Genomic DNA, 25,197 nt, shown 5'->3' on the forward strand with positions numbered 1-25,197 from the left:
GCTGAGTTCGATGAAATGATTTTCATCCCCTACATTCCTGGCCAGAAAGACTTGTGTCTGGGGGGGGGGGTATTTGAATTTAGATGGTGATCATTTTGTTTTATGGTGACTACCTGTATGGTATATTTGTCATAAGTTGTTTGTTAGAATAATAAAACCTTAAAAAATAAGGTTACTTGCCCATTTGTAGGTGTTGTGTCCCTTTTTTAAAGAGCAAGCCAATTTTCTTTGGCTTACAAGTTTAGTGGAAACCTTATTTTTAGTCAGTTACAGAATTACATTCATCACAAGAAGCCATTTTTTATGTGTATACTCTTGCCAAAACTCTTTTTTGGACTTCCAATTACTATTAGCACAAATCTCTCCTTACTTACAATTCGTTTACAAACTATTTCGAAGGAAAAATTTATTACAGAAAAACAAAAATTCAAGTTTATTGACCAATTGAGTCTTGAATCTTCAGAATTTCCTATGCTTTTTTTTATATTTTGCGGAATTTTCCCCAACTCAAAAAATCCCTTCCAGACATAAATTCATGCTCGTGTGGTCCTCGGCTTTTTTTGGACAATACGGAGATACCATTAGAAATTATAATGTCAAACCGGAAATAATACAATGATACGAAAACAAAAATTTACTACTACTTTGCATGCACGTTCTTTACCAAAATGTAAAAAGACATACGTTGGTAAAAAGAGGACCATCCAACTAGAAATCATATGATGAGTCCGTTGACAAGGAACCACGGATCAAAAATGTTCAAAAGTGATCCTATATTTTGAATCCGAATCATTAGATGACTAAAAATCTTTCTATGTCATCTAACTTTGGGGTGTCTTCAAAATGATAGTAGCAAATCACCTGGGTAATATAATTTACAGCAAAACCTATTTTTCTGGAGCTACCATAACAAAATCTATTTGGCAAACTATTTGTACAAGTGATTTTTTTCGGTAAAGCACTGTGAGAAAGTTTTCTACCACTTTCAAGAAGAAAAAATGCAATTATAAATCTAGTGATTTTATTTCGCTCATCTAGTGATTTATTCGCAAAATTTTAGCGGGGTCATTTTCGGCCTAGCCGCAACCGTGTCAGCGACTTACAAACATTTGTAAAAACAAACGAAAAGTAGTTAAGTTTCTATTTCCTTGTAAGGAGTTTGTTTTTGTTGATGAGTTTTGCCATTAATGCAGTTTCTTCAATTAAGTAGTTGTTGTAAGTTGAAATCACAACGATTTCTATTACTAAGTTGATTAATTGTGACTTAGTCAGTGGTTCACCTAAAATAGCCTTTAAGATTTTTGTTTTTTGGAAAAGGATAGTCTAGGCCACATATTAAATCAGTCTAACCTACTTTTGGCTTATTTAAAGTAAGTTTTTCACTGTTTAACTTATACTATTTCAGCCAATAGCTGCTAAAGAGAGGATAGTGTTATGAGGATTTACCTCCACCTCCAGGGGCATTGTTGGGGGGGAGCACGGGGGGGGGGCAGTTGCCCCCCAATAATGTGGAGAAAAAAATATGGTAAATATATACCAAATCATATTATTGATTTAGGAATAAAGTGAATACACCATTCCATGCCTTTTTTATGCTGATTACAAATTACCCCTAATAATCATTTCTATTGGAAATGAATTTCAGCCCCCCCCTATATATGCCAATTCAGGGTTTACATTTCTACATTAGGGGGGGGTAAAGTTTGCCCCCACCCCCTAATGTAGAAATATATACCCTGAATTGGCATATATAGGGGGGGGGGCTGAAATTCATTTCTGATAGAAATGATTATTATATGGTAAAATTCTACTTTAACTACTTTTGGCTATCTTGGAATGGGGATAGGTTAGGAAAATGAAACTTTCAGGGATGGGTCTACAGTCTAAAGTATGTCCTAGGAAGATATTTTGAATTACCTATTTCCACTCCTTCTCCCTCTAGAGGTTCCTCAAATTTTGCTTACATGACAGGTCTAGGCTATACCTATTGAAATTTTGGCAAAACAACATTTTACCTTAATTTTCAGTTATCAGTTTCTTTTTCTCTGGCTTTAGTTCTGAAAATGCAATTTCAGTTATTTGAGCAGAATTTTAAGCCATATAAATAGTTTATTTCAAAAATTTAGGAAATGTATTTGCATATCTTTAAAACCATATAAATTGGGATGAAATTTTGACAAAAAAAAAACATTTTACCTTAATTTTCAGTTTCAATAAAATATTACTGAATGGATAAAATTTTACCTACTTGGTAAAATTTTACTTTAGCTACTTTTGGATATCTTGGAAAGGGGTTAGGTTAGGAAAATAAAACTTTCAGGGATGGGTCGACAGGCTAAAGTATGTCCCAGGAAGGTATGCTATTTTGAAGTACCTACTTCAACTCCTCTCTCTAGAGGGTCCTGAAGTTTGCCAATGTGACAGGTCTATACCTATTGAAATTTTGACAAAACAACATTTTACCTTAATTTTCAGTTATCAGCTTCTTTTTCTCTGGCCTTGGCTCTGAAACTGCAATTCCTGTTATTTGAGTAGAATTTCAAGCCATATCAATGTATTTTTTCAAATTTAGGAAATGTATTTGCATATCTTTAAAACCTTGTAAATTAGGATTGAGCAAAGTAGGCTATTTGAAAAGAGCATAAGAAAGAAGGCTATTATGTTCACCTATGCCCTATGTCAGTTATGGAATTTTATAGGCTATATATAGCCTATTGACCTTTTTTTTGTTGTATTGACCACATTTGAAACATTGTATAATGGGCATATCCTGTGTAGACTTGAAGATATCTAGTTTAGTCTGAGTGACTGTTTGAGTGTTGGATAAAAATACCATTTTAAATGATTTAAAATGTGAATGATAATGTAAAGAAACAAGATAATTGGATTAATATAAACATGCTGAATATTATAAAGTATGAATTTTGTTGTTTTAGTGTTTTCCTTTAGTTCAATATTTATGATAGAGGTATATATAGAATTACAAGGGGGGGGGGGGGCGTATTATCAGAAAAGTAACAATGATATTTGGAAAAAGCAAAAAATAAGGGATCTGATGGTACTAATTTTATTTTATTAAGACATTCCATTCAGAAGAGCCAGAACTCCCCAGTATTACCCATGGGACTGTCAGGGGTGGGGGTGTTTTCAAAAGTGAAATGATTATTATATTTGGAAAGAACATAATAAAGGCATAAGTTTAATTTAGTTCACCAGGTCAAGAATACAAAAAAAAACTGTTTAACAAAGAAGACATGATCCTAGACATAATATACTAAACAATGGCTATATCTGGGACCATTATGGAGGGGGTGCATTGTCAGAAAAATAACCATGATGTTTGGAAACAGCATAAATCAGGGAATCTGTTGATACTGTACTGCTCTTTTTGTTTTATGACTGCTCTTTTTGTTTCCTTTAGAAGAGCAACTAAACTGCAATTTTACCCTAGGATATATATATATATATATATATATATATATATATATATATATATATATATATATATATATATATATATATATTCATTCTTTCCTAATGATGTAGTGCTATAGAGCAGGTAGTAGACTAGAAAAAATTTGTTTTCTTCAGAAGTTTTGTTTATAGCCTATTGGTATATCTAGCCTTGCTAGGGGAAGGTGGGGTATGTCATGGTGGAAATCATTATATTTGGAAAGTGCATTGAATAAGGAAAATAATACTACTACTCTTTTGGCTATTATAGTGTTTCCATCATGAAAAGGATCTTTGTACATAATTGCTAATGTAATAGAGTGCAACTCATAGGAATAGATCTACAGCTCAAATCAGGGTAAATACTTTCTTCTTAGACTCTACTTCTTAACTTCTTATCAAAATCATGTTGCAAGGCAAAGAAAAGGATTCTTCCTTATCCCTCAGTGCTCTAGGCCTAATCTATCTATAGGCTTGATTGTTAGGTAAGTGTAGCTCCCAGCTGATCACCAATCTTTAGCTCTGAAACAATGGTATGCAATAGGTACCTGAATCCAAGCAAGTTTATCTCATTGCATCTTACCTAGATTATGCTTAGTAAGTAGGATTAACTAAAATTGTGATGTATTTTATATGGGGTTTTGGTAAGCCTATTCTGTTTTGTCTCCTTGCTTGGGGATTGGGTTAAAATTTTTCATGAAGTTTATTTGTTGAGGGGAGGATAAGAGGACTTCTTATTTTGATTTGGGAGGAAGGGGGCAAAATATTTTGTTCAGTACCATAGCCACCCAAAAAGCACACATGCCTGATGCAAACTTGTCTATGTTGATTTGGCCTAGCAGTTTTGAAACTTTTTTTTGCTTCAATTGAGCAGAGTGCATGGCTTGATCACAGTTTGTGTCATTTAGTGATTTCACAAATCAATGCAACCTATATTTTCATAATATTTCTTTCCTCTTAGGGTAGTTTGGACCAGTATGCATATACACTAGGTTAATAGCTGATTGGAGATTCAGAAAATGTCTGCCTATTCTGGGCATCTCAATCAACAACAATTTTTTCCCATAGCTCCTGTCTTCATTAGAATTCCATTGTCTATTTCTAAAAAAACCTGTAAGTTTAAGCCATTCTAAGGAAAAAGAATTGTTGGTCCAGATTCATCTGTCACATCTCCCCTGATCTTCAAAATATTTTTGCTTTGACTGAGGCTTGCCTGGCACTGCTTACACATCATATAAGCTCCAAATCTATCAGAGACTAAACATAGCTCTGGCCCCAAGGCCAAGAAACTTGAAAATCACTTATTTTTCAACCAATCAGAAAGACAAAATTTAAGGCCCCATTCTAATGCATCCAAAATCTTTTAGTGTTTTGATTTGGAATGTTTAAAAAATGTTCAAAGTTAAGAAATTAGGATAAACAAGAGTATTATGGGTCTTAGCTGCTGAATAAAAAGTCCATAAGCCCATTTATTGGTGAACAAAAGTTCTCAAGTTTTTTCTTTGCATAAGATTCTTTTGAACCTAACAGCTTATATAACTTATGGATACAAGTTTTAAACTTAATTAAAATGATTGTCTTTTTTTTTGGCTAAACCAATTTTTAGGACCCAGAATGTTTTTGCACTTGTGTCCTTTTCTAAAATATAATATTTTGTCTTTTCATACTGCAGTCTATTCAAAAATATTTGATTATTACAGCAAGTCTGATTTCTAACAATGATTTCTACTAAGCTTCAAACTTATGGTTTTCTTTTTTAATGTTTTTGAATTGTTATAATTACTTGTTAAAATATATACAAACATATTTTACACTTACCAGTTTTTTGCTCTTTATGCAATTTAATCTCTTTTCATACTGTGTCTTTTCAAAGATGTTGGATTATTAAAGTAAGTCCGATTTCTTCAAAACGATATCTACTAAGCTTCAAACTTTTTATTTTCTTTTTTTGGACTTGTATCCTTTTCTAAAATATAATATTTTGTTTTCCAATGTCCTTCCCAAACATTCCCTGTAAGTTTTTTCTTGATCCCTTGATTTGTCCCTGAGATATTACAGATACACTATTTTGATAGCCTGGGTTGACACACTGCTTTGAGATATATCTCCCTACTTCACCATGAATAGGCTCAAAGTTCTGCTTGGGCTAATAATGTCAAACTTTTAGGTGGATTGGAGACACACCATTTATTGGCTTTACCTCCTCCCTCCAAGACAGAAGTTTCAGATCAATCCTCACAATTTGATTCTGAGGCATTATAGATCTGACATTTTTATAACTTAGATACATGATGTCTTTTGATTTACCTCTGCCAGCTCTCCAAAGTCAAATTTTAAGGGCCATTTTCGCCACCAGTGAAAAGTTCAACTTGTTCCTGCATGCCGTTTCTGAGATTAATTAAAAAAACTTTTTCCACAAAATAAGTTTTTCAAAGAAAAGTAAAGAACTCCATTAAACAAAAAATGAGCAAAAATAAAATCAAATAATCTACCAATTGTGAAACTACCATAAATCAGCATCAATAAAGAAAATGAAACCCAAAACAAGCAGAAATTACAATAAATAACCAAGTCAAACTCAAAACGAGCAGAAATTAACATAAGTTGGGCTCAAAACCCCTATGCCTTCCCAAGGCCAGAACATAATTTGCACTTTACTGAAAAAAATACAAATGAATGTGCATTGTCAGTTTAATATACATATACTGATATTTAGTAATCAAAATGTTAATATTATTTGATTTATTAAAGTTATAAAAGTATAAACATTTATTTTTTTCAGTAAATTGCAAATTATGTTCTGGCCTTGGGAAGGCATAGGGGTTTTGAGCGCAACTTACGTTAATTTCTGCTCGTTTTGAGTTTGACTCAGTTATTTTTTGTAATTTCTGCTCGTTTTGGGTTTAATTTATTTATCAATGTTGATTTATGGTAGTTCTTATATGGAGTTCTTTACTTTTCTTTGAAAAACTTACTTTGTGGAAAAAGTTTTTTTTAAATTAATGTCTGTTCGTTTTATATTGACATAGTATTTTCAGAAAAAAAGAAAATAATACTTTAAATCTTTTCGTTTTTTTTAAGAATTTACAGTTTGGCCTGCTATTTGTTTGCTGGAGAGAAAAAATTCCAGCAATTTTTAAGAACATACACCCTCTTAAAAATCCGGACACAAATAGTAGTGTTTAATTTAGTTTTATACCTCCTCTAGTTGACCTGAAATAGAAAACTTGATATCATTCGCAAAAAAATCTGTTTACTTTCTTTGATAGCTTGGATACACTTACACTATTTTGATTTCTTTAAATTTTAAGAGCAGATGCAGCCCCAAAAGTTTGAAAATAATACCCTCATTTGTTATTGGGATACTACTGAGATGCCTTATTGGGAATTAGCATTAACACAGCGCATTTTGATTTAATCTTATGGAAACATTTAGTTTTTAAACATAAAGTCAAATGAGCGGGTGGGCGTGGGAGGGGGATTAGTTTCCCTCCAATCATTTTCGACTATTAAAAAGGGCATCAGCCCTTTCTATTTTCAATCGAATGAGCCCTTTTCGAAGTTCCTACGACAACTCCTTTGATACAAAGTGCCCTGGTCTAAACAACAACAAGAAAAAAATAATACATTATACCCACATCGATCTTTACTATATAAATGTCAAGTCTTACAATTACTTTCGACTATTAAAAAGGGCACTAGGCCTTTCGAATTCCAATCAAATGAGCCTTTTACGAGTTTATACGACAACGCTTCCTATAAACACCTTATATGGCCCCAGGGCATAAATTACAACTCTTACCCTAAGGGCTGTGAGGGTGGTTGTCATCCTCTAAGACCTAGTTTCCAGAACTTTCAACTACGTTACAGAAAATGGCTATCACAAAATTTTGATTGGGTGTATCTGGGAAAATGGTGGGCGTGAGAGGGGCGTTAGTCTTTCTCCAATCGCTTTCAACTATTAAAAAAGGCACTAACCCTTTCAATTTCCAATCAAATGAGCCATTTTGAATTTTCTATGACAACGCTTTGAATAAAAACCTTATATGCCCCCAGGGGATAACTTACAACCCTCGCCCTGAGGGCTGGGAGGGGGGTTGTCATCCTCAAAGACCTAATTTCCAGAACTTTAAACTACGTTGAACAAAATGGCTTTCTAAAAATTTTGATTGAATGTGTTTGGGGGAATGGTGGGCGTAAGAGGGGGGTTAGTTACCATCCAATCACTTTCAACTATTAAAAAGGGCACTATCCCTCTCAATATCCAATTGAATGAACCCCTTTTCAAGTTTTTATGACAAATCTATCATTAAAAACCTTATATGCCCCCTGGGCATAACTTACAACCTTTACCCTGGGGACCCTGGCGTGGAAAGGGTGTTTGTTGCCTTCCAATCACTTTCGACTATTAAAAAGGGCACTAGCCATTTCAATTTCCAATTGAATGAGTCATTTTTGAAGTTTTTACGACAACGCGTTCAGTAAAAGCCTTATATGCCCCGAGTGCATAACTTACAACCCTTGCCATGAGGGCTGTGGGGGAGTGTCCTCCCCCAAAACACAATTTATATCTGGAAATCAACAACGCTGAACAAAATGGCTATCTAAAAATTTTGATTGGACGTGTTTGGGGAAAAGGTGGGCAAAAGAAGGGGGTTAGTTGCCCTCAAATCACTTTCGACTACTAAAAAGAGCACTAGACCTTTGAATTTCCAATTGAATGAGCCCTTTTTCAAGTTTCTACGACAAAGATTTCAATAAAAACTTATATGCCCCCAGGGCATAACTTATAACCATTAATCTGAAGCCTGTGGGGGGAGTGTCCTGCTCAAAGGTATAATTTCCTGAGCTTTAACTGCGCGGAACAAAATGGCATCTCCAAATTTTGATTGGATGTGTTTGGGAAAATGGTGGGCATGGAACGAGTGCTAGTTGCCTTCCAATTGCTTTCGGCTATTAAAAAGGGCACAAGCCATTTCAATTTCTAATCAAATGAGCCCTTTTCGAACTTTCTACGACAACGCGTTCTATAAAAACATTATGTGCTCCCACGGCATAACTTACAACCCTTATCCCGAGGGCTGCTAGGGGGCTATCATCCTCAAAGACCTAATTTCCAGAACTTAAAACTACGTTGAACAAAACGGCTATCTAAAAATATTGATTGGATGTGTTCGGGGAATGATGGGTATGTGGGGGGGGGGGGGCTAGTTGCCCTCCAATCACTTTCGACAATTAAAAAGGGCACTAGCCCTTTGATGTCCAATTGAATGAGCCTGTTTTGAAGTTTCTACGACAACACCTTCTATACAAACCTTATATGCCCCCAGGGCATAACTTAAAACCCTTGCCCTGAGGGTTGTGGGGGAATGTGCTCCTCAAAAACATAATTTCTATCTGGAAATCAACTATGCCTAACAAAATGGTTATTTCAAAATTTGGATTGGATGTGTTTGGGGGAATGATGGGCGTGGGGGGGGGGGGCTCTTTGCCCTTCAATCACTTTCGACTATTAAAAGGGTACTAGCCCTTTGAATTTCCAATCGAATGAGCCTGTTTTGAATTTTCTACGACAACGCCTTCTGTAAAAACCTTATATGCCCCCAGGGCATAACTTAAAACCCTTGCCCTGAGAGTTTTGGGGGAGTGTCCTCCTCAAAAACATATTTTCTATCTGGAAATCAACTACACTGAACAAAATGGCTATCTCAAAATTTTGATTGGATGTATTTGGGGGAATGATGGGCGTGCGGGGGGGGGGGGGCTAGTTGCCCTCCAATCACTTTTGACCATTAAAAAGGGTACAAGCTCTTTGAATTTCCAATCGAATGAGCCTGTTCTGAAGTTTCTACAACAACGCCTTCTATAAAAACCTTTATGCCCCCAGGGCATAACTTAAAACCCTTGCCCCGAGGGTTGGGGGAGTTTCCTCCTAAAAAAACATATTTTCTATCTGGAAATCAACTACGCTGAACAAAATGGCTATCTCAAAATTTTGATTGGGGATGTTTGGGGGAATGATTCGAGTGGGGGGAGGGGCTAGTTGCCCTCCAATCACTTTTGACCATTAAAAAGGGTACAAGCTCTTTAAATTTCCAATCGAATGAGCCTGTTTTGAAGTTTCTACAACAACGCCTTCTATAAAAACCTTTATGCCCCCAGGGCATAACTTAAAACCCTTGCCCTGAGGGTTTTGGGGGAGTGTCCTCCTCAAAAATACATTTTCTATCTGTAAATCAACTCCACTGACCCCCCGGGATATCACCAAATGTGGATTGTATGGGTTTGGGGGACGGCGGCGTGGGGGGGGAGGGCCTAGGTGACCTCCAATCAATTTTGACTATTAAAAAGGGAACTAGACAGTCCAATTTCCAATCGACTGAGCCTTTTTCGAAGTTTCTACGACAACTCCTTTCATACTAGGTGCCCGGGTGGAGAAAAAACACATTGTGCCCACATTGTTCTTTACTTAGGCAGCACTAGCGCGCTGCCTATGAAAATGTAGACGCACTGTTTCAATGAACTGGGCATGTATTGTTACTTTGGTCTACATTTCTACGTCAGTGGGAATTGATTGTAGTCCACCAGGGGCAGGGGAATTAAAGTCGAGTATTTTGCAGTAGGCATCAAGACATGGCTAATTGTAGAAAAGGCCAAGACAGATAGTGCAAGTAATTGAGAGGTAAATCTGGGATAAGCCCTTTTTAGGATTTTATAAAAATGATGTCATTTCATTTGTAGATAGATAAGTCTATCTATCATCCATCCATGGGTCATTCCTAGGGCAGAACTAAGGAAGACAGTCATAGAATTAAGGGATGAAAGATTGGATTGATGTTCCCTCTGGTCCATCCCTCTCCCCTGATCAAAGTTTGAATTCCACTGGCTCCCCAAAACATTCCTTGAATGCTTCAACTTTGTCCACAGCCATTTAAAAATTAATCAATTCTGATCATCAGGCAAAACGTAGTGTCTTGTTATTAAAATATTTTAAATTTCATTTTTAGGTCCAAAAAATTTACATTTGTGCAACAGCTTTCAGAATGGATTGTCAAGTGACAACTCCTAGGATTGAATCAATTGCAACTCGAGGCATTCTTGCCACCAATGATGGAAGTCCTGGACATGACAGAAGTCCTGCTAAAGCTAACCATGTCAATTTTGATGAAAAAGTGGATGAGTCCAAAGAAAAAAGAGAAAGATTTTTAACAGCCAAATATGGATCTCACCAAATGAGTCTTATTCGTAAAAGGCTTAGTGTAGAAATGTGGATGTACGACAGACTGCAAGATCTGTATGGATGTACGGTAAGTCTCTTTCACTTGTTTTTACACTTTTTTTTACTTTTTTTTGCATTAGGAATTTGGTGATAGCAGGTTTTTAATTTATTTCTCTCATTATAGGATTACTCGTCAGTATTAATTGACTGCCCGCTTTTTAAATCAGCAGCTTTAAAGATCATAACGCCCATTTGTGTATGATAAAGGAAAACAACAGAAAATGTCTGCTTGATTTGCTTTGTTGAATTTGTTCTTCATTTTTGTGTAATTTGCACGTTTAAGAGATTTTTACTATCAAATGCCCCCCCCCCTCTCCTAGAGACTGCAGTGCATCGTATGAGAGGCCAAGGTCGCTTTGGCTTGTTTTATGGATGCCGAAGATAGTTGAATCTATCGTTTTGTCAAACTAGGATAGTTTGACAAAATGGCCAGCAAGGAACAGAGAGCAGGATGTCCTGGTTTGGCTAGGTCATAAAGAATGACCTAAAATCTTATAAGGTTTCTTGTTTGGTGTCCAAAAGGGAGTAGTGATAACACATTTCTTGTATAGTACCCTTGAGAGTAATAGGAACAAATAGGGGCATACTACTGCTAATTTGAATTGTTGACCGTCCTGTCCAGTATCTGACCATGTGACAGGATGTTTTCGAGAATAGGCTGCCGAGATTGGATGAACTGCAGCCAGTAATATCTGACAAAATTCTGTCTGGGGGAGAGAGTAGCACCACTTTTATTTTAAAGCCATGATTAGACTTGCGGTGTTATTTGCTTGTTATCTTGTTCTTGATACTATAGCAATGTGTTCTGTCTTGCTGGAGGTCCTCTTGGCCCGGTCTAGAACCAGCAAGACCGGGCCTCTTGGCCCGGTCTTGCTGGTTGGTCCTTATTGAGATCCCTTTGGTCCAGTCAACTTACCCTGAAAGTTCATGCGAGTGCGAGATAAGCAATGTTTTGCATATTTGGGATGTTTCTAATCGATACAATCCAATTTTATCAAAATACTTTCTTATCTGCGGTTCGTTTCGCCCAGTGTGTATGCCCAATAAGTTGCAAGCTAATTAGAGACAAAGCCATGTTGGCTTATTTTGAGCATCACGAATCAATACTACAGATGGTTTCAGCAGAGTTAGTCGAGGGTCAACAAGTTTTTTTCTATTTCTAGGCCCCATCTCTTCCCTCCCAACGAAATTGTTTTACACATGGACCAGTAAAACCGTGAAAAATATTTCTTTCGGATCGTAATTTTTACGGTTCCCTGTTCCTCCCAATTCAACATTTTCTTTAATTAATGTCCACTCGGCAAGAGACCTGCGGCTTTAAGTTTAACGCCGCAAAAAAAAAAAAAAAAAAAAAAAGTGTTGGTGTTTTTAGGGTGCCATTTTTAGGTGAGGGATTATATTTTTTTCCATTTTTTTTGCGAATTCTAGTCCCCTTGATCTGAAGACTAAGATATAAGTTTCAAGCCAATCGGATTTTTTTTTCTGGTCCCAGTGATTGGGGGCCCGTTGCTCAGCCTAAATGCTGCTGGAACGGAGGACTACAGCAACAACGACATGTACAAACACATGAGTTAGTTAATTTCTAGTTAATAATTAAGTTTCTCTCGGTTTTCCTTGGGGTTGATGTAACTGGATTGGGCTGGATGTTTAATTGAGTTGGTGGAATCATGTGCTACTGCCCTGCCTAGCTTTTGATTTTGGGGATTGTTAAGGTGGGTGACTGGATAATGGATCCTGTTTCTATTCACCAGCTGCGACGATGATTCTTTTCACAACTCCCAAACCGTTAGGGTAATAACGACCGAGATAATGATGTAATATTAAACAATACTGTCAGGTTACTTGAGCTTCCAACAACAGAAAAAATGGTAAATATCTGCCTGGTAAATATGATAGGAACCGAGAATAAGCACTCCCTCTTATGCCAATATGAGATAGTTTCCAAAGAAGAATCTTGTGTGTTAATGAGTTGAATATTTTTCATACATCGAGAAAAAGAGCACCAGGTATCAGACCAGAGTCAAGAGCTGAATTTAAATGATTCGAAAGAGATGCACATGCATGCTCAGTTGACCGCTTTGCCCTAAAACCAAACTAAAAATCACGAAAAGAATGTTTGGAATAAAGAAAATAAAGAAGTCGAGAAAGCAGTTTAAAAACAATTACTATGATAAAAAAGCGTAATAAAAAAGTATTACACTGATAAGAGAGATATGGGACGATAACTTGCGGGATCATTCCGTGAAACACCTTTAAAAAGAATAATAACACAATTAACTGCACATCCTTGCACCAAGCTTGACGCACGTTGTCACGGTTGGCACAGTTTCACCACGCTTGGCATAGTTATGTTACGCCCCACCTGGTGTACATTATTTTCGAGAGTCGGCAACTCCTCGTAGCCAGCTACCCCATTTTTTTTCTTACTGCGTTTCAGGAAAAAAAAACTTTATGATAAAAAAATTTTCCATTAATTAAAAAAAATTCCATAAACGTTTTATCCATTTTCCTGCCGTCGTCCGTTCTTTTTATGTTGTGATGATAACTAATAACTGTCATTGGTCATTTCTCTATATTATATGATTCAATCAAACAGTGCGTGGTAACGAACTGTAAGTAAGGAGCGACCCGGCTCAATAGTACCCGAAACTCTAAAAACCGGAATTTTGATGCACATAGATACATCAATAGAATCAGATTTTTATGCTGATTTAAAATATATAGGTTTCATTAAGTTTAGTTTTATCCATCAAAGGTTATGCGCCTGAGAAAATTTGCCTTATTTTCGAAAATAGGGGGAAACACCCCCAAAAAGTCATAGACCTTTAATATAAATCACACCATCGGATTCAGCGTATCAGAAAAACCTACTGCGGAAGTTTCAAGCTCCTATCTGCAAAAATGTGGAATTTTGTATTTTTTGTGAGAAGAAATTATTCGTTTTTAATTTTTTTGTCAGAAGAAATTATTCGTTATTCGAAGATTTTTTTTTTCCCAGGGGTGATCGTATCGATCCAGTAGTCCTGGAATATCGTAAGAGGGGTCATTTGAACGGGAAATTAAAAGTTCTAGTGCCCTTTTTAAGTGACCAAAAAAATTGGAGGACAACTTGGCCCCCTCCAACGCTCATTTTTCCCAAAGTCACCCAATCAAAATTTTGAGACAGCCATTTTGTTCAGCATAGTTGGAAATCTGATAAATATGTCTTTGAGGATGACTTAATCCCCCACAGTTTCCGGAGGAAGGGCTGGAATTTATGAACTTTGCCCATTGTTTACATATAGTATTGGTTAGTGGGAAGTGTAAAGACGTTTCAGGAGGGACTTTTTTCTGATGGGGGGGGGGGGTGTTGGAGGAGGAGGTTACGGGGGTGGATCCTTCCATGGAGGATGTTTCCTTGGGGGAAGCGACATTTCTATGAAGGGGGCGTCGGATTTTCCAGCATTATTTAGAAACCAATCAGAAATTAAATAAAAAAAAACAAGTTTTTTTCAACTGAAAGTAAGGAGCAACATTAAAGCTTAAAACGAACAGAAATTATTACGTATAAGAGGGGATTCCCCCCCTAGTCAATACCTCGCCCTTTTCGCTAAAGTATTTTTTAGTAGTTTCAAAAAAGCTATCAATTCTAATTAACCGGCTTTTGTGATTCAGGGGTTGGTGATTCGAACAAAATTCGAACTTTTGCGTAAAGAGCAAGGTATCGACTAGGGGGCAAACTCCCTAATATACATAATAAAACATACAAATATAAAAGTTCGTTACGTAACTTAATACGTAAGTTACGTCAGAACAAAATTTCGAGAAAGCCATTTAGCCAAAAAAGTAAAATTAATACGCAAATTTTGTTTTACTCATTCATGTACGGTGAGCCAAAATCAAAGCTGCATTAATTCAAAAACGTTTAGAAATTAAATAAAAAAAAACAAGTTTTTTTTAACTGAAAGTAAGGAGTGACATTAAAACGAACAGAAATTATTCCGTATATAAAAGGGGCTGTCCCTTCCTAAATACCTCGCTCTTTACGCTAAAGTTTGAATCTGTCACACAACTTTGTTTTTTAAAACAATAAAAACTTTAGCGTAAAGAGCGAGGTATTGAGGAGGGGACAGCCCCTTTCATATACGGAATAATTTCTGTTCGTTTTAAGTTTTAATGTCGCTCCTTACTTTCAGTTAAAAAACTTGTTTTTTTTATATAATTACATAAAGAACTAAAATATCCAATGATCATTATTACTTCTTTATTAAATAAAGATCTAAAATATCTGCAATGATCCATTTTGGGTTGAAGGCAATAAAAAATGAAAACTATAGAATAGAAATAAGAATGGTGATAATGAGATTGAGAATGGTAATAGAAAATGAAACCAATAACTGGTTTTAACGGTCTTTATATCAGACAATTAGCTTCGGCTTGGTGGAAAACTACATTTTAGCTATATTTTGATTAAATATGCAGTTGGTATTTTGGTTAGGTATTTAATGTAATGCATTCAGTGCGTCCCCCTACTATAATTCTTTGTTTTAGTTTTCATAGTTTTGTTACTTAAGTGTTTGTTACTGTTGTATTTTCATCATATTTTGTTTTATTTCATTAGATTTCACCAAACTTCACTTCTCGAGTGTGTACCATTTAATACATAAGTACAGAATAAATATATAATATAATTAATGATAATTGTCTATCAGAACGCTCTTTATGGTACACCTCTTTCGCAATAATATCATTCAGGTATCATTTAACGAATTTTAGTATGAATTATCAATCGGCAATTTTGACAATGTTACAGTGACATTGTAATTAGTTGGCACCGTTTCAGCTCGTAATTGATATGTGAATTATGTGCAATAAATCTCAACATGTTATTTTACCATTAAAGCAAAAATGAAATTATGTGCGAACAGAAACTAAATTAAATGGTATTTTGTAATCTAAGACTACCCATATGGCTATGCTATAAGTGAACGGAACCCTTCATTTTAAAATGATAAATTTTTGCACTATTCTGATCATAGTCGCAGCAGTAGCTGCAACCTAGTAAAGAGCGAACCACATCCCATAGTAACCCAAAGTTGAGAACCGGTTTACTGTCTGCATTGACAATTAGCTTTGGCTCAGCGAAAAACTAAGGTGTAAGTATATTTTGATTAAATATTTAGTTGGTATTTTGGTTAGGTATTTAATATAATTCTTTCTGGGCGGCCTGCTTTCCATAATTCTTTGTCCCAGTTTCCATAATTTTGTTAATAAAGTACTCCTTATGTTGGTATATTTTCATTATATTTTGGTATATTTCATTAGGATTAACCATTAGGCAACCCGATTTTTCTTACAGTGCGTTATTTTTGAGTGTGTTTCGTTTAACACACAATTACCAAAAAACTACCTAATGAGAAAAAAATTGAAATCTGACAATGGAATGGTAACTATTATTTCGGTTAATCTTAAAAGTGAAAGTTTATTGCGAAAACAAATTTATAGTGATTTCGAAAAAGAACCTGAAACTCCTCGAAAATGGCGTAAGATCAAAATAAAAATGCACTATTGGAATCAGCATGGTTGAAAACCTGGCATAGAATAATTGTACTCCTCCGCCTTGAATAACAGGGAAACGACTTTTTTGTATGGGTAGTACTGATGCTACTCTTTTTTCTTCTTTTTTTTCTACCAGGGTTTGCGGCTTGCCCGAACATCATATAGAGAGATGTTTAATGGCTCATTCGAATGGAAATTAAAAGTTCTAGTACCATTTATAAGTGACCAAAATGATTGGAGGACAGCTAGCCCCCTCCCCAAAGTCGCCAGATCAAAATTTTGAGATAACCATTTTGTTCAGCATAGTTGATAGGCCCAATAACTATTCTTCTGGATATGACATCACCCTTCGTAGTCCCTTGGGGAAGTGCTGTAAGTTAAGCAATGAAGTCTTTGTTTTGTGCAGGCTAATCATATAATTTTATGCTCATAAGAGAACGTCCTGTCTTTGTGGGGTCGGTTTTGTATTTTCATTAAAGCAATAGGTCTTCATTAATCTTGATTATTATGGTGATTTTTTGTTGTTGTTGTTTATCTTCTGACTGATAAAAACACACTGCCCGAAATAAAAAATGTTTTCAGTAAAGTTTTCTGACTCATCACTATCACTAGAACGTATGCATTACTATCACTAGAACACTAGTATAAATATTGGTTTATGTAAGTCTGATGTATTTTCTTGGTTAATTCTGTGCATCATATGGTTGTGTCCGAGAAGTCGCAGAAAAGACATTGAATTGAAATGGATGGTTCCTCCTCTCTTCCTGCAAGGACTCAGGAGGCTTCTTATAATCACAATACCACTTGGTTTATATAAGATGTATCCCATTAATATCCTTTAAGAACTTGCATATCAACTTAAATCCATCAACACAGTCACTGTTCAAGCCCGCTCCACTTAGTATGTCACTACTCTGTCGAATTTTTTTTTCTCTAATAAACTGTCCAATATCCTTCCTCTTGTCTTCTGTTCCCGCACATTCAAATAACAGATCTTCATTATAAAAACGGCTCTATATTTCTGAATTCCTGCATGACCTGACCTTAGTCTAAATATCACCCTGGCTTCAGATTTACTTAGCGGTCCATTTATTCTCTTTTCGATTTGCCATTCTTTCTTTTGTATAACTAACATATTTGTTGAGAACGCACAGCTGTCCTCGAATGTCTTTATTCTCGATTTCTTTATCACTTCTCCAATTTGATTAACCATCCTGGGCGTGATACCTACTAATGTTTGCACGTCTTCTATGGATGCTTGTTTTGCTGCAGTGTCAGACATTCCATTTCCACTAATGTTCGCATGCCTCTGTACCCAATCCAATGTGAAGTTTACTCCCTTTTCCAGTAGTTTCTGTAATTCTTCATGACAAAAGATCACTTCGGGAGCTACTTTATTTGCTAGATAAAATTCTTGATTGCCTCCAAACCACTTTGTGAATCCGAACAGATTCTATATTTTTCACCTGTGGGTCCCAAATCTATTAGATATTTCACTACTTTGGCTATTGCAACTATTTCCGCTTGAAAAACTGTAGTTGTATGACTTAATTTAATCAGTTTAATTATATTCTTGGAGGGAATTACAAAAGCAGCCCCCACTCTATAATCCACTTTGGATGCACCTGTGAAGATATCCACAGTGTCAAGATATTGCATTTTTTTTTTGTCATCTTGAATGATTGATCATAATCTAGAGTATCCCACTTTTCAAATTCAGTATTGCACTGGTATGGGATGGATCCACCCTGAGGGGTTATGAACATAATGGACACTCAACATTGATGTCAACTGACAATCCATATGAAACCCTTCCATTATCTCCTTTGCCCTCACAATACCGAATAGTTTTTTTCCATGAACACCACAACCTTCCCTCTTTTAGCATTCTTGATTTAGTGGGATTCGACTGGTCAGCTATCCATGTCTTCCGTAAAAACTTTAATGTTACTATGTCTCTCCTGCTACCTAGCTTCTCAATCATACTTTCTGATTCGAGAAAGCTCCGTGGAGCTTTCTCGAAGGTGTAAAAGCTATCCTTAAAGCAATGTATTGAATAGTTTCCAGCTCCTCTAACAACGACTTGGACGCTGCCATATAAATTATTCCTCCATATTCCAATTTCGCTCTTATGTATTTTATATAAAATTCCATCAAAAAGTCGGGCTTTGGCCCAAAATTTGCTCCACATAACATTTTCATAATATTTAATCTTTTGGCACATGTTTTCTTTAATTGTCTTATATGAGCTTTAAACGTCAGCCTTCTATCAATGGTAATTCCAAGCAGTTTAAATTCATTCACGGTTTCAATTTGTTCCCCATTTAGAAAAAGACACAGAGCAGAGTACTTTTTTGTTCGCGTGATTACCATTGCTTTGGTTTTCTCGACTGAAAACTGCACACAATTTTCCATGACCCACGTTTCCATTAATTTTATTTTCTCCTGGGCCACTCGTTGCCCCTCCTCCATACTATCACACACTATCCTTATTCCATTATCATCAGCGAAAATTCCAGCTCTATCCTCCCTGTATCCAGTGGTATATGAAATTCACTTATATTGTAATAATCTGGCCCCAATGAGACGTTTTCTCATTACCTTTCTTTCCGAACATGCTTTACCCACTTTTACTGTCACTTCTCGTTCACGTAAATAATAATAAGAAAATCTTAGTAAACGTCCTCTAACCTTTGCTGCAATCACTCCTTCTAGTATATGTCGATGAACCACACTATCAAAAGCACTACTCACGTCAAAGAACACTGCTAAACAGATTTTCCTATTTTCCAAACAATATACTGCATCATTTACAAACATTTGTAAAACTTCTATAGTAGTTCTGTTCTTTCTAAACCCAAATTGAACATCTTTCAAAGTATTTGTTCTTTCCACTTTCCATGTAAGCCTCACTTTAACTATTCTTTCATAAACTTTTCCTAACAGAGGTAGTAGAGTGATCATCCTTAAGTTTTCCGTTTTTGAATTATCTTTGCCTTATTTAGCATAATCCCCGTAGTAGCATAATATTTGTAGGCATGAATATATAATGAGTCGGAGGTAATAGGCTTGAGATTGTCTGTTCAGGATTTCGACTCTTGTTGATAGAAGAGCATCACCAAGTGCTAAAAACCATGTTTTGAACAAGATGGGTCCAGGATTGCACAAAACCCCCAGTGATGGAGGTTCTAGGGACTTCTTATTGTCTAGTTAGAAGCTAGCTTAAGCACTTCGGGGTACACTTGAGAAAATATGAGATCCCCGTCCTGCACTAGTATCGGGGATCATTGATTTTCCTGAGCCCATAAAAGTTTCAATGACTTAAAGAACATGAAAATTGGAACTTGGAATGTTACGACGTTATAAAATGACTATCATGTCGACATTTTAACTGACGAATTCGGATGGTTCGAGTTGGACTTATTATGAGTTACAGAAGCTCTTATTCCAGGGGCAGAATGTATTAAATTAGGGTATATAGAATTTGTTTATTCAGACAGGAAAGATGGGGTATATAGACATGGAGCAGGGCTTATGAGGAATAAGGAAGCTGCTAAGTCTTGTTTATGTTGGGAAGGTATTAAAAATAGAATACTAATTGCTCATTTTATGACTAGAAAGTTCAGGGTATCAGTTATAGTAGTATATGCCCCAGTAGAACCGTCTGATGGAGATACTAGTGACTCAGATGAATTTTACTTACAGTTACAGGAGCAAATAGACAAGGTCCCAGGTAGAAACATGATGTTATTGCTGGGAGATTTTAACGCCCAGGTTGGTAGAAATAAGGATAGATGGTATCCCAGCTTAGGTAAATTTCTTGTAGGAAAAGAAAACAGTAATGGATACAGACTTTTGCAATTTTGTAGGTATAACAATCTAGTTCTAACCAATACGGTGTTTGGTCATAACATGGCCCATAAGATAACATGGTATTCGCGTGATGGTGAGACAGTAAACGTTAGTGATTATGTTATAGTAAACCGAAGACTGGTAGGATCAATACAAGATACTAGGGTATATGGGAGTGCTGTTATTGATGTTAAAAGTAAAGATCACCATCTAGTAGTGTCAAGGGTTGATTTAAAGCTGAAATATCGGAAGGGTAATTACCTCCCGGGAAATTATGATGTTTGTAGACTCCAGGATGAGAATTTGAGAGAAACTTTCCAGGAACAGTTAAATACTATTCTTGGGAGTTTAAAATTTGATAATGTGGAAGATGGTTGGAATAATTTTAGAAAAATAATTTGTGAAGTTGCTGAAGATGTATTAGGGAAGAAAGCTAGAACTGCAGCTAAGAATATTAGTGAAAAAGCTTTATGTTTAATAGAAAGGAGAAGGGACTGGTACAAAAATTATCTGAGTGATAGATCGCATGAAAACAAAACAAATGTAAAGAAAGTGGAGAAAGCATTGAAATATGAACTAAGGAGGTGTAAAGTGGAGGCCATGGATAAAATTGCCGAGGATTTAGAAGATGCAGCTAGACGGCATAATAGTAAAATATTGTACTGGCACGTTAACAAATTGAGAGGTAGTAGTCAATCCGGACTTGTCCCAGTGAAAGATAGGAATGGGGTGGCAATTAGCGATAAGGAAAAAGCTATAGCGAGATGGGCAGAACATTTTGAGAACTTGCTTAACCGAGATAGAGTTGCAGGAAAAAATATAGAGGAAAATGAAAAAGTTTGTGATCCTTTGGATGTAACGGAAGATTTGTTTTGTGGGGAGGAATTAGCAACAGTACTAAAAGTATTAAAGAATAATAAGGCTCCAGGTGCTGATAGGGTAGTAAATGAGTTTCTTAAATATGGTGGCTCTGAGGTTAGAAATAAGTTATTGAAGATTATGAATATGATTTTTGAAAAAGGGGAAGTACCTAACGATTTTAGGAAAACCTTAATTAAGCCACTTTATAAGAAAGGTGATAAAAGTGAGTGTGGTAATTATCGAGGCATTAGTCTGGTCTCTGTAGGTTGTAAATTACTTAGTAATATGATACTTTTTAGACTGAGTGATGCCGTAGACAAAGTTTTAAGAGAAGAGCAGTGCGTTTTTAGAAAAGGTAGAGGATGTGCTGACCAAATTTTCACTCTTAGTTTAATAATTTAGAAGTGCCTAATTTTTCAAACACCTTTGGTCCTCATTTTGATGGATTATTAGAAATCGTTATATTTTGTTTATTGAATAGCTTTGTTAGTTTTTTTATCCTTATATGATATAAAATACAAATAAATAAAATTGATTAGTACAATTTAAAAGAGTAAAAATTCTGCGGTTAAGGTAGTAAATGAGGTTAGCAGCTGGTTTTTTATTAAATTAGGATTTAAGCAGGATTGTGTTCTATCCCCCTTTATATGGATTATTTTGATGGACTTTGTTTTAAGGAGCACAGGAAAGGCAATGGGAGACCACGGAATCAAATGGGGAGGAAAAAGTCTCCTGGACTTGGATTATGCTGATGATTTAAGCATCCTAGATGAAAGTGTGAGCAAAATGAATGAAGTTTTAGAGGTTTTGCGAGTTCAGGGTGCTAGTATTGGTTTGAAAATTAATGTTAGGAAACGTTGGGTAATGAATGTTATGAAACGTTGGGTAATGAAAAGATTGATCAGATGGGCAGCTTCACTTACCTTGGTAGTATTATTAGTAAAGATGGTGGGAGCAGTCAAGATGTTAAAAATAGAATAGCCAAGGCTCAGGGTGTTTTTTTCACAGTTAAAAAAAAGTCTAGAAGAATAGGAAGATAAGTCTGCAAACCAAGATTAGAATCTTAGAAGCTAGAGTGATGGCAATGGTCAAATATGGCTCTGAAGCATGGATGCTCCAAAAAGCGGATGAAGATTTGCTAGATGTTTTCCAGAGAAATTGCTTAAGGATTGTTCTGGGTACCCGGCTGACTGACCGTATTTCAAACAATAGGCTATACAAAAAATGTGGTTCAATACCGCTTTCTAGGTCTATAATGAAAGAATGGTTGAGGTGGTTAGGGCACGTTGAGCGGATGAAGGATGACAGATTGCCCAAGATTGTTCTTTTCGGCCAACCAACTAGGGCTAAACGGAAAGCAGGTCGTCCCCGTCTGGGGTTGGAGGACGTCATAAAGAAAGATTTAAAGGAAATGGAAACTTCGTGGGCGGGTGTAAAAAGGGAGGCTTTGAATAGATTGGGGTGGAGGAGGAGCGTGCGTAGCTGTGTTGGCATCAGGCGGCTTGGTGCTGCGATGAGTTGTTAGTAGTAGTAGTTTGCCTTATTTAGGAATCATAGTAACTACCCCATCCTTCCATATTTTTGGAAATTTTTTCGTCTTCCCAGTCTTTGTTAATAATTTCTAACAATGTTTTTATCCATTTGTCACTTAAATGTTTGATATACCGTGGGGAAATCATGTCTAAACCTGGTGCTGTTAATGGTAACTTTCGAATCACATTCTTTAACTCCTCTACCTTAAAATATCTGTTATAATCCATATAATCTTTCATTTCAGAGAGTCTTATTACCTTAGCAAATGTAAATTGTTCATCATCCTTAAAATCGTCTGGTCTTCCAATCACTGACTCTACAAAATCTACTGCTTTATTCGCTTTTTTTGTTCTTACACTAACTCCTCTCCATTAAAAATCAAGGGTGGGTTACCATTATCATCTGTCTTCCCTGTAATCAATTTTTTCACTGTTTTGTACACTCTACTTGCAGGCTGTCTAAAATCCAACTTCTCCAAAAAATTTTGATATGAAATTTTCTTTGCTTCCACTGTTTGGCGTCTAAAATCTTCTTTGACAGATTAAAAAAATTTCAAAGTTTGGAAGCTGATTGTACCTTCTTCTTGCCTCTAATAGCTGTTTCTTTGCAACTGTACATTCATTGTTCCACCAAACACTCAGTTTACGGTGAATAAGAACTCTTTTACTTTTTGGAGCCAGTTCTTGTGCTATTTCTAAGAGTGAGTTTTGAAATGCATCTATCTTTCCATCGTCATCTTCACAACCGTTCACTTGTGACTAAACGTCTGTTTCTTGTAATTTTTTCTTAAAATCTTCCCAGTTAATCTTCTTTAAACTCACTTTGCTACCTTCTTCATGATTTTTGCATACACTATTATCTTGAGAAATCTCTACCATAATGGGAAAATGATCACTATATAGGGTGGATTCCTTGTCACTTGTTATTGATACTTTTGGTGCCAATGAAGCTGATCCTATGGCCAAGTCTATGGTCACTGATCTTCCTATTCTGCTATTGATTCTAGTTGGTAAATCCTTTGGAGTAAACAGGCGGATATCTGAGTTTTTCATTAAAAACTCAAAGACTGTTCTCCCATTTCTATTATCACTTCCGCATCCACACCAAAGACCATTGTGCGCATTTAAATCACCTATAATCATTAGTTTCTCCCTTCCAGGCACCGTTTCTGTAATTTTTTCTCGACCTCGATCGCTTAAAAGTAAATTACTGTCTGGGATATAAATATTGAATATATTCAGCTTTACTTTGTTTTTAAGATATATTTTGCATTCAACAACCTCCATTTGATAATCCTCCTTTATTGACAAATAAATTGGGATATAGTTGATTTCCTTATTAATTCCAATAATCATTCCACCTCTCTCTTTATTCCATCTATCTAGTCTCACTATATTATAATCTCTGAATGATGGATTTATATATGGTTTCAAATAAGTCTCTTGAATGCAAAACACGACAATTATTCTTAATGCAATAGTCTTAATGCAATAGTCTAGTACTAAATCCTTATTCACTTTAACTAATGGTCTTGCATTCCAAGACATAATTTTTATGTATGATTTAACAGCCATTTATTTACACACTGATTCAAAATAAGGCTGCTAATCATTTGCATGATTCCCAAACTTTCAATAAAATTACAGAGTTTATCTACTTTTTCTCTGATATGCAGTTTCTCTATGCTTAAATTTCTGGTGACAACACTAGACCAATCACAATCTTGTTTATAGTATTATTCACTATTCTTTGCTGCATCTGACCAATTTCTTTATCCGTAACAGACACGTTGATTTTTGCTTGTTGTTTATATGCCTGTTTGTTAGTCACTTCAGCATATGGCCTATAAGCTATTTCAGCTCTTCTAAAACTCATTTGATGTCTTTCTGCAACTTTTAGAATCTCGGTATTCCTTTGTCTGACACTACATTGCATTGAAGTTGATGGGTGGTTACCATAGCGATTGTATAAAGATGTTTTATTTTGTAGATTGTTGTTCTTCAGTTGACACAGTCCAGATGCATGCTTGCCAGCACATCTTATGCAAATTTCTTCTTTTGCAGGGAAATATTTCTTTACATGGTCATATCTTTGGCACTTATGACATTGTAGTAATTGTCTCTTATATTCATGTACAATCTGTCTCCTCCCCCCATCTAGACAACTGGAGGAAGGAAATTATTTTCAAATGTTAGCAATATTGCAAGACTGTCTTCCATTTTTTTAGTCTCTCTGTTAAATCTTTTTGCCTTTTGGCCCCAATTATTGCAATTGGGCTATCTAAACTATCTAAAATGTCATCCTCTGAAACGTTCTCCCTTTATTATCCCTCTTACTGTCTCACCTTTTCTCTTAGCCTCTATTGCCAAGCCACACATTTGACTTCGCTTCAAAATTTTCTCAGCTGCTATTTCATATTTCACAAAAATAAACATTTTCCTTCTTTCAGCAAAATTTCGAACTCGAACTTGTTTTCTTTTAATAGTTCTTTCATGCACTTTGAGAGTCTGAAATCTTCGGGCAATATTTTTGATTCCTCTTCCTCCTTTACTTCAATGACCATTCCGATCTTGAAAAGCTCTTCTTCTGGGATTTCAAATTCTTTATTGATATTTAATTTTACTGACACCCACTGTATAGGGGTTAACACAATCGAACATGTCTATTTCCTGTTCATTATA

General features: G+C 35.8%; 1 protein-coding gene across 4 annotated transcripts in view; it reads left to right on the forward strand.

The window, feature by feature from the left end:
* Positions 1 to 1,081: 1,081 nt before the first annotated feature.
* The window catches only part of LOC148951236 (protein phosphatase 1 regulatory subunit 14B), an 88,184-nt gene continuing 64,068 nt past the window's right edge, over positions 1,082 to 25,197 (forward strand). The window contains exons 1-2 of one of the 4 annotated variants that reach the window (XM_089090744.1): positions 1,082 to 1,215; positions 10,461 to 10,760. In XM_089090744.1, coding sequence (XP_088946870.1) covers positions 10,497 to 10,760 — 264 coding nt within the window. In that variant the 5' untranslated portion in view covers positions 1,082 to 1,215; positions 10,461 to 10,496. The other 3 variants (XM_089090747.1, XM_089090746.1, XM_089090745.1) reach the window with 3 other exon arrangements.

The sequence above is a fragment of the Artemia sp. Qi Xiang Cuo genome, chromosome 6, assembly GCF_049724085.1.
Source record: "Artemia sp. Qi Xiang Cuo chromosome 6, ASM4972408v1, whole genome shotgun sequence".
NCBI lineage: Eukaryota > Metazoa > Arthropoda > Branchiopoda > Anostraca > Artemiidae > Artemia > Artemia sp. Qi Xiang Cuo.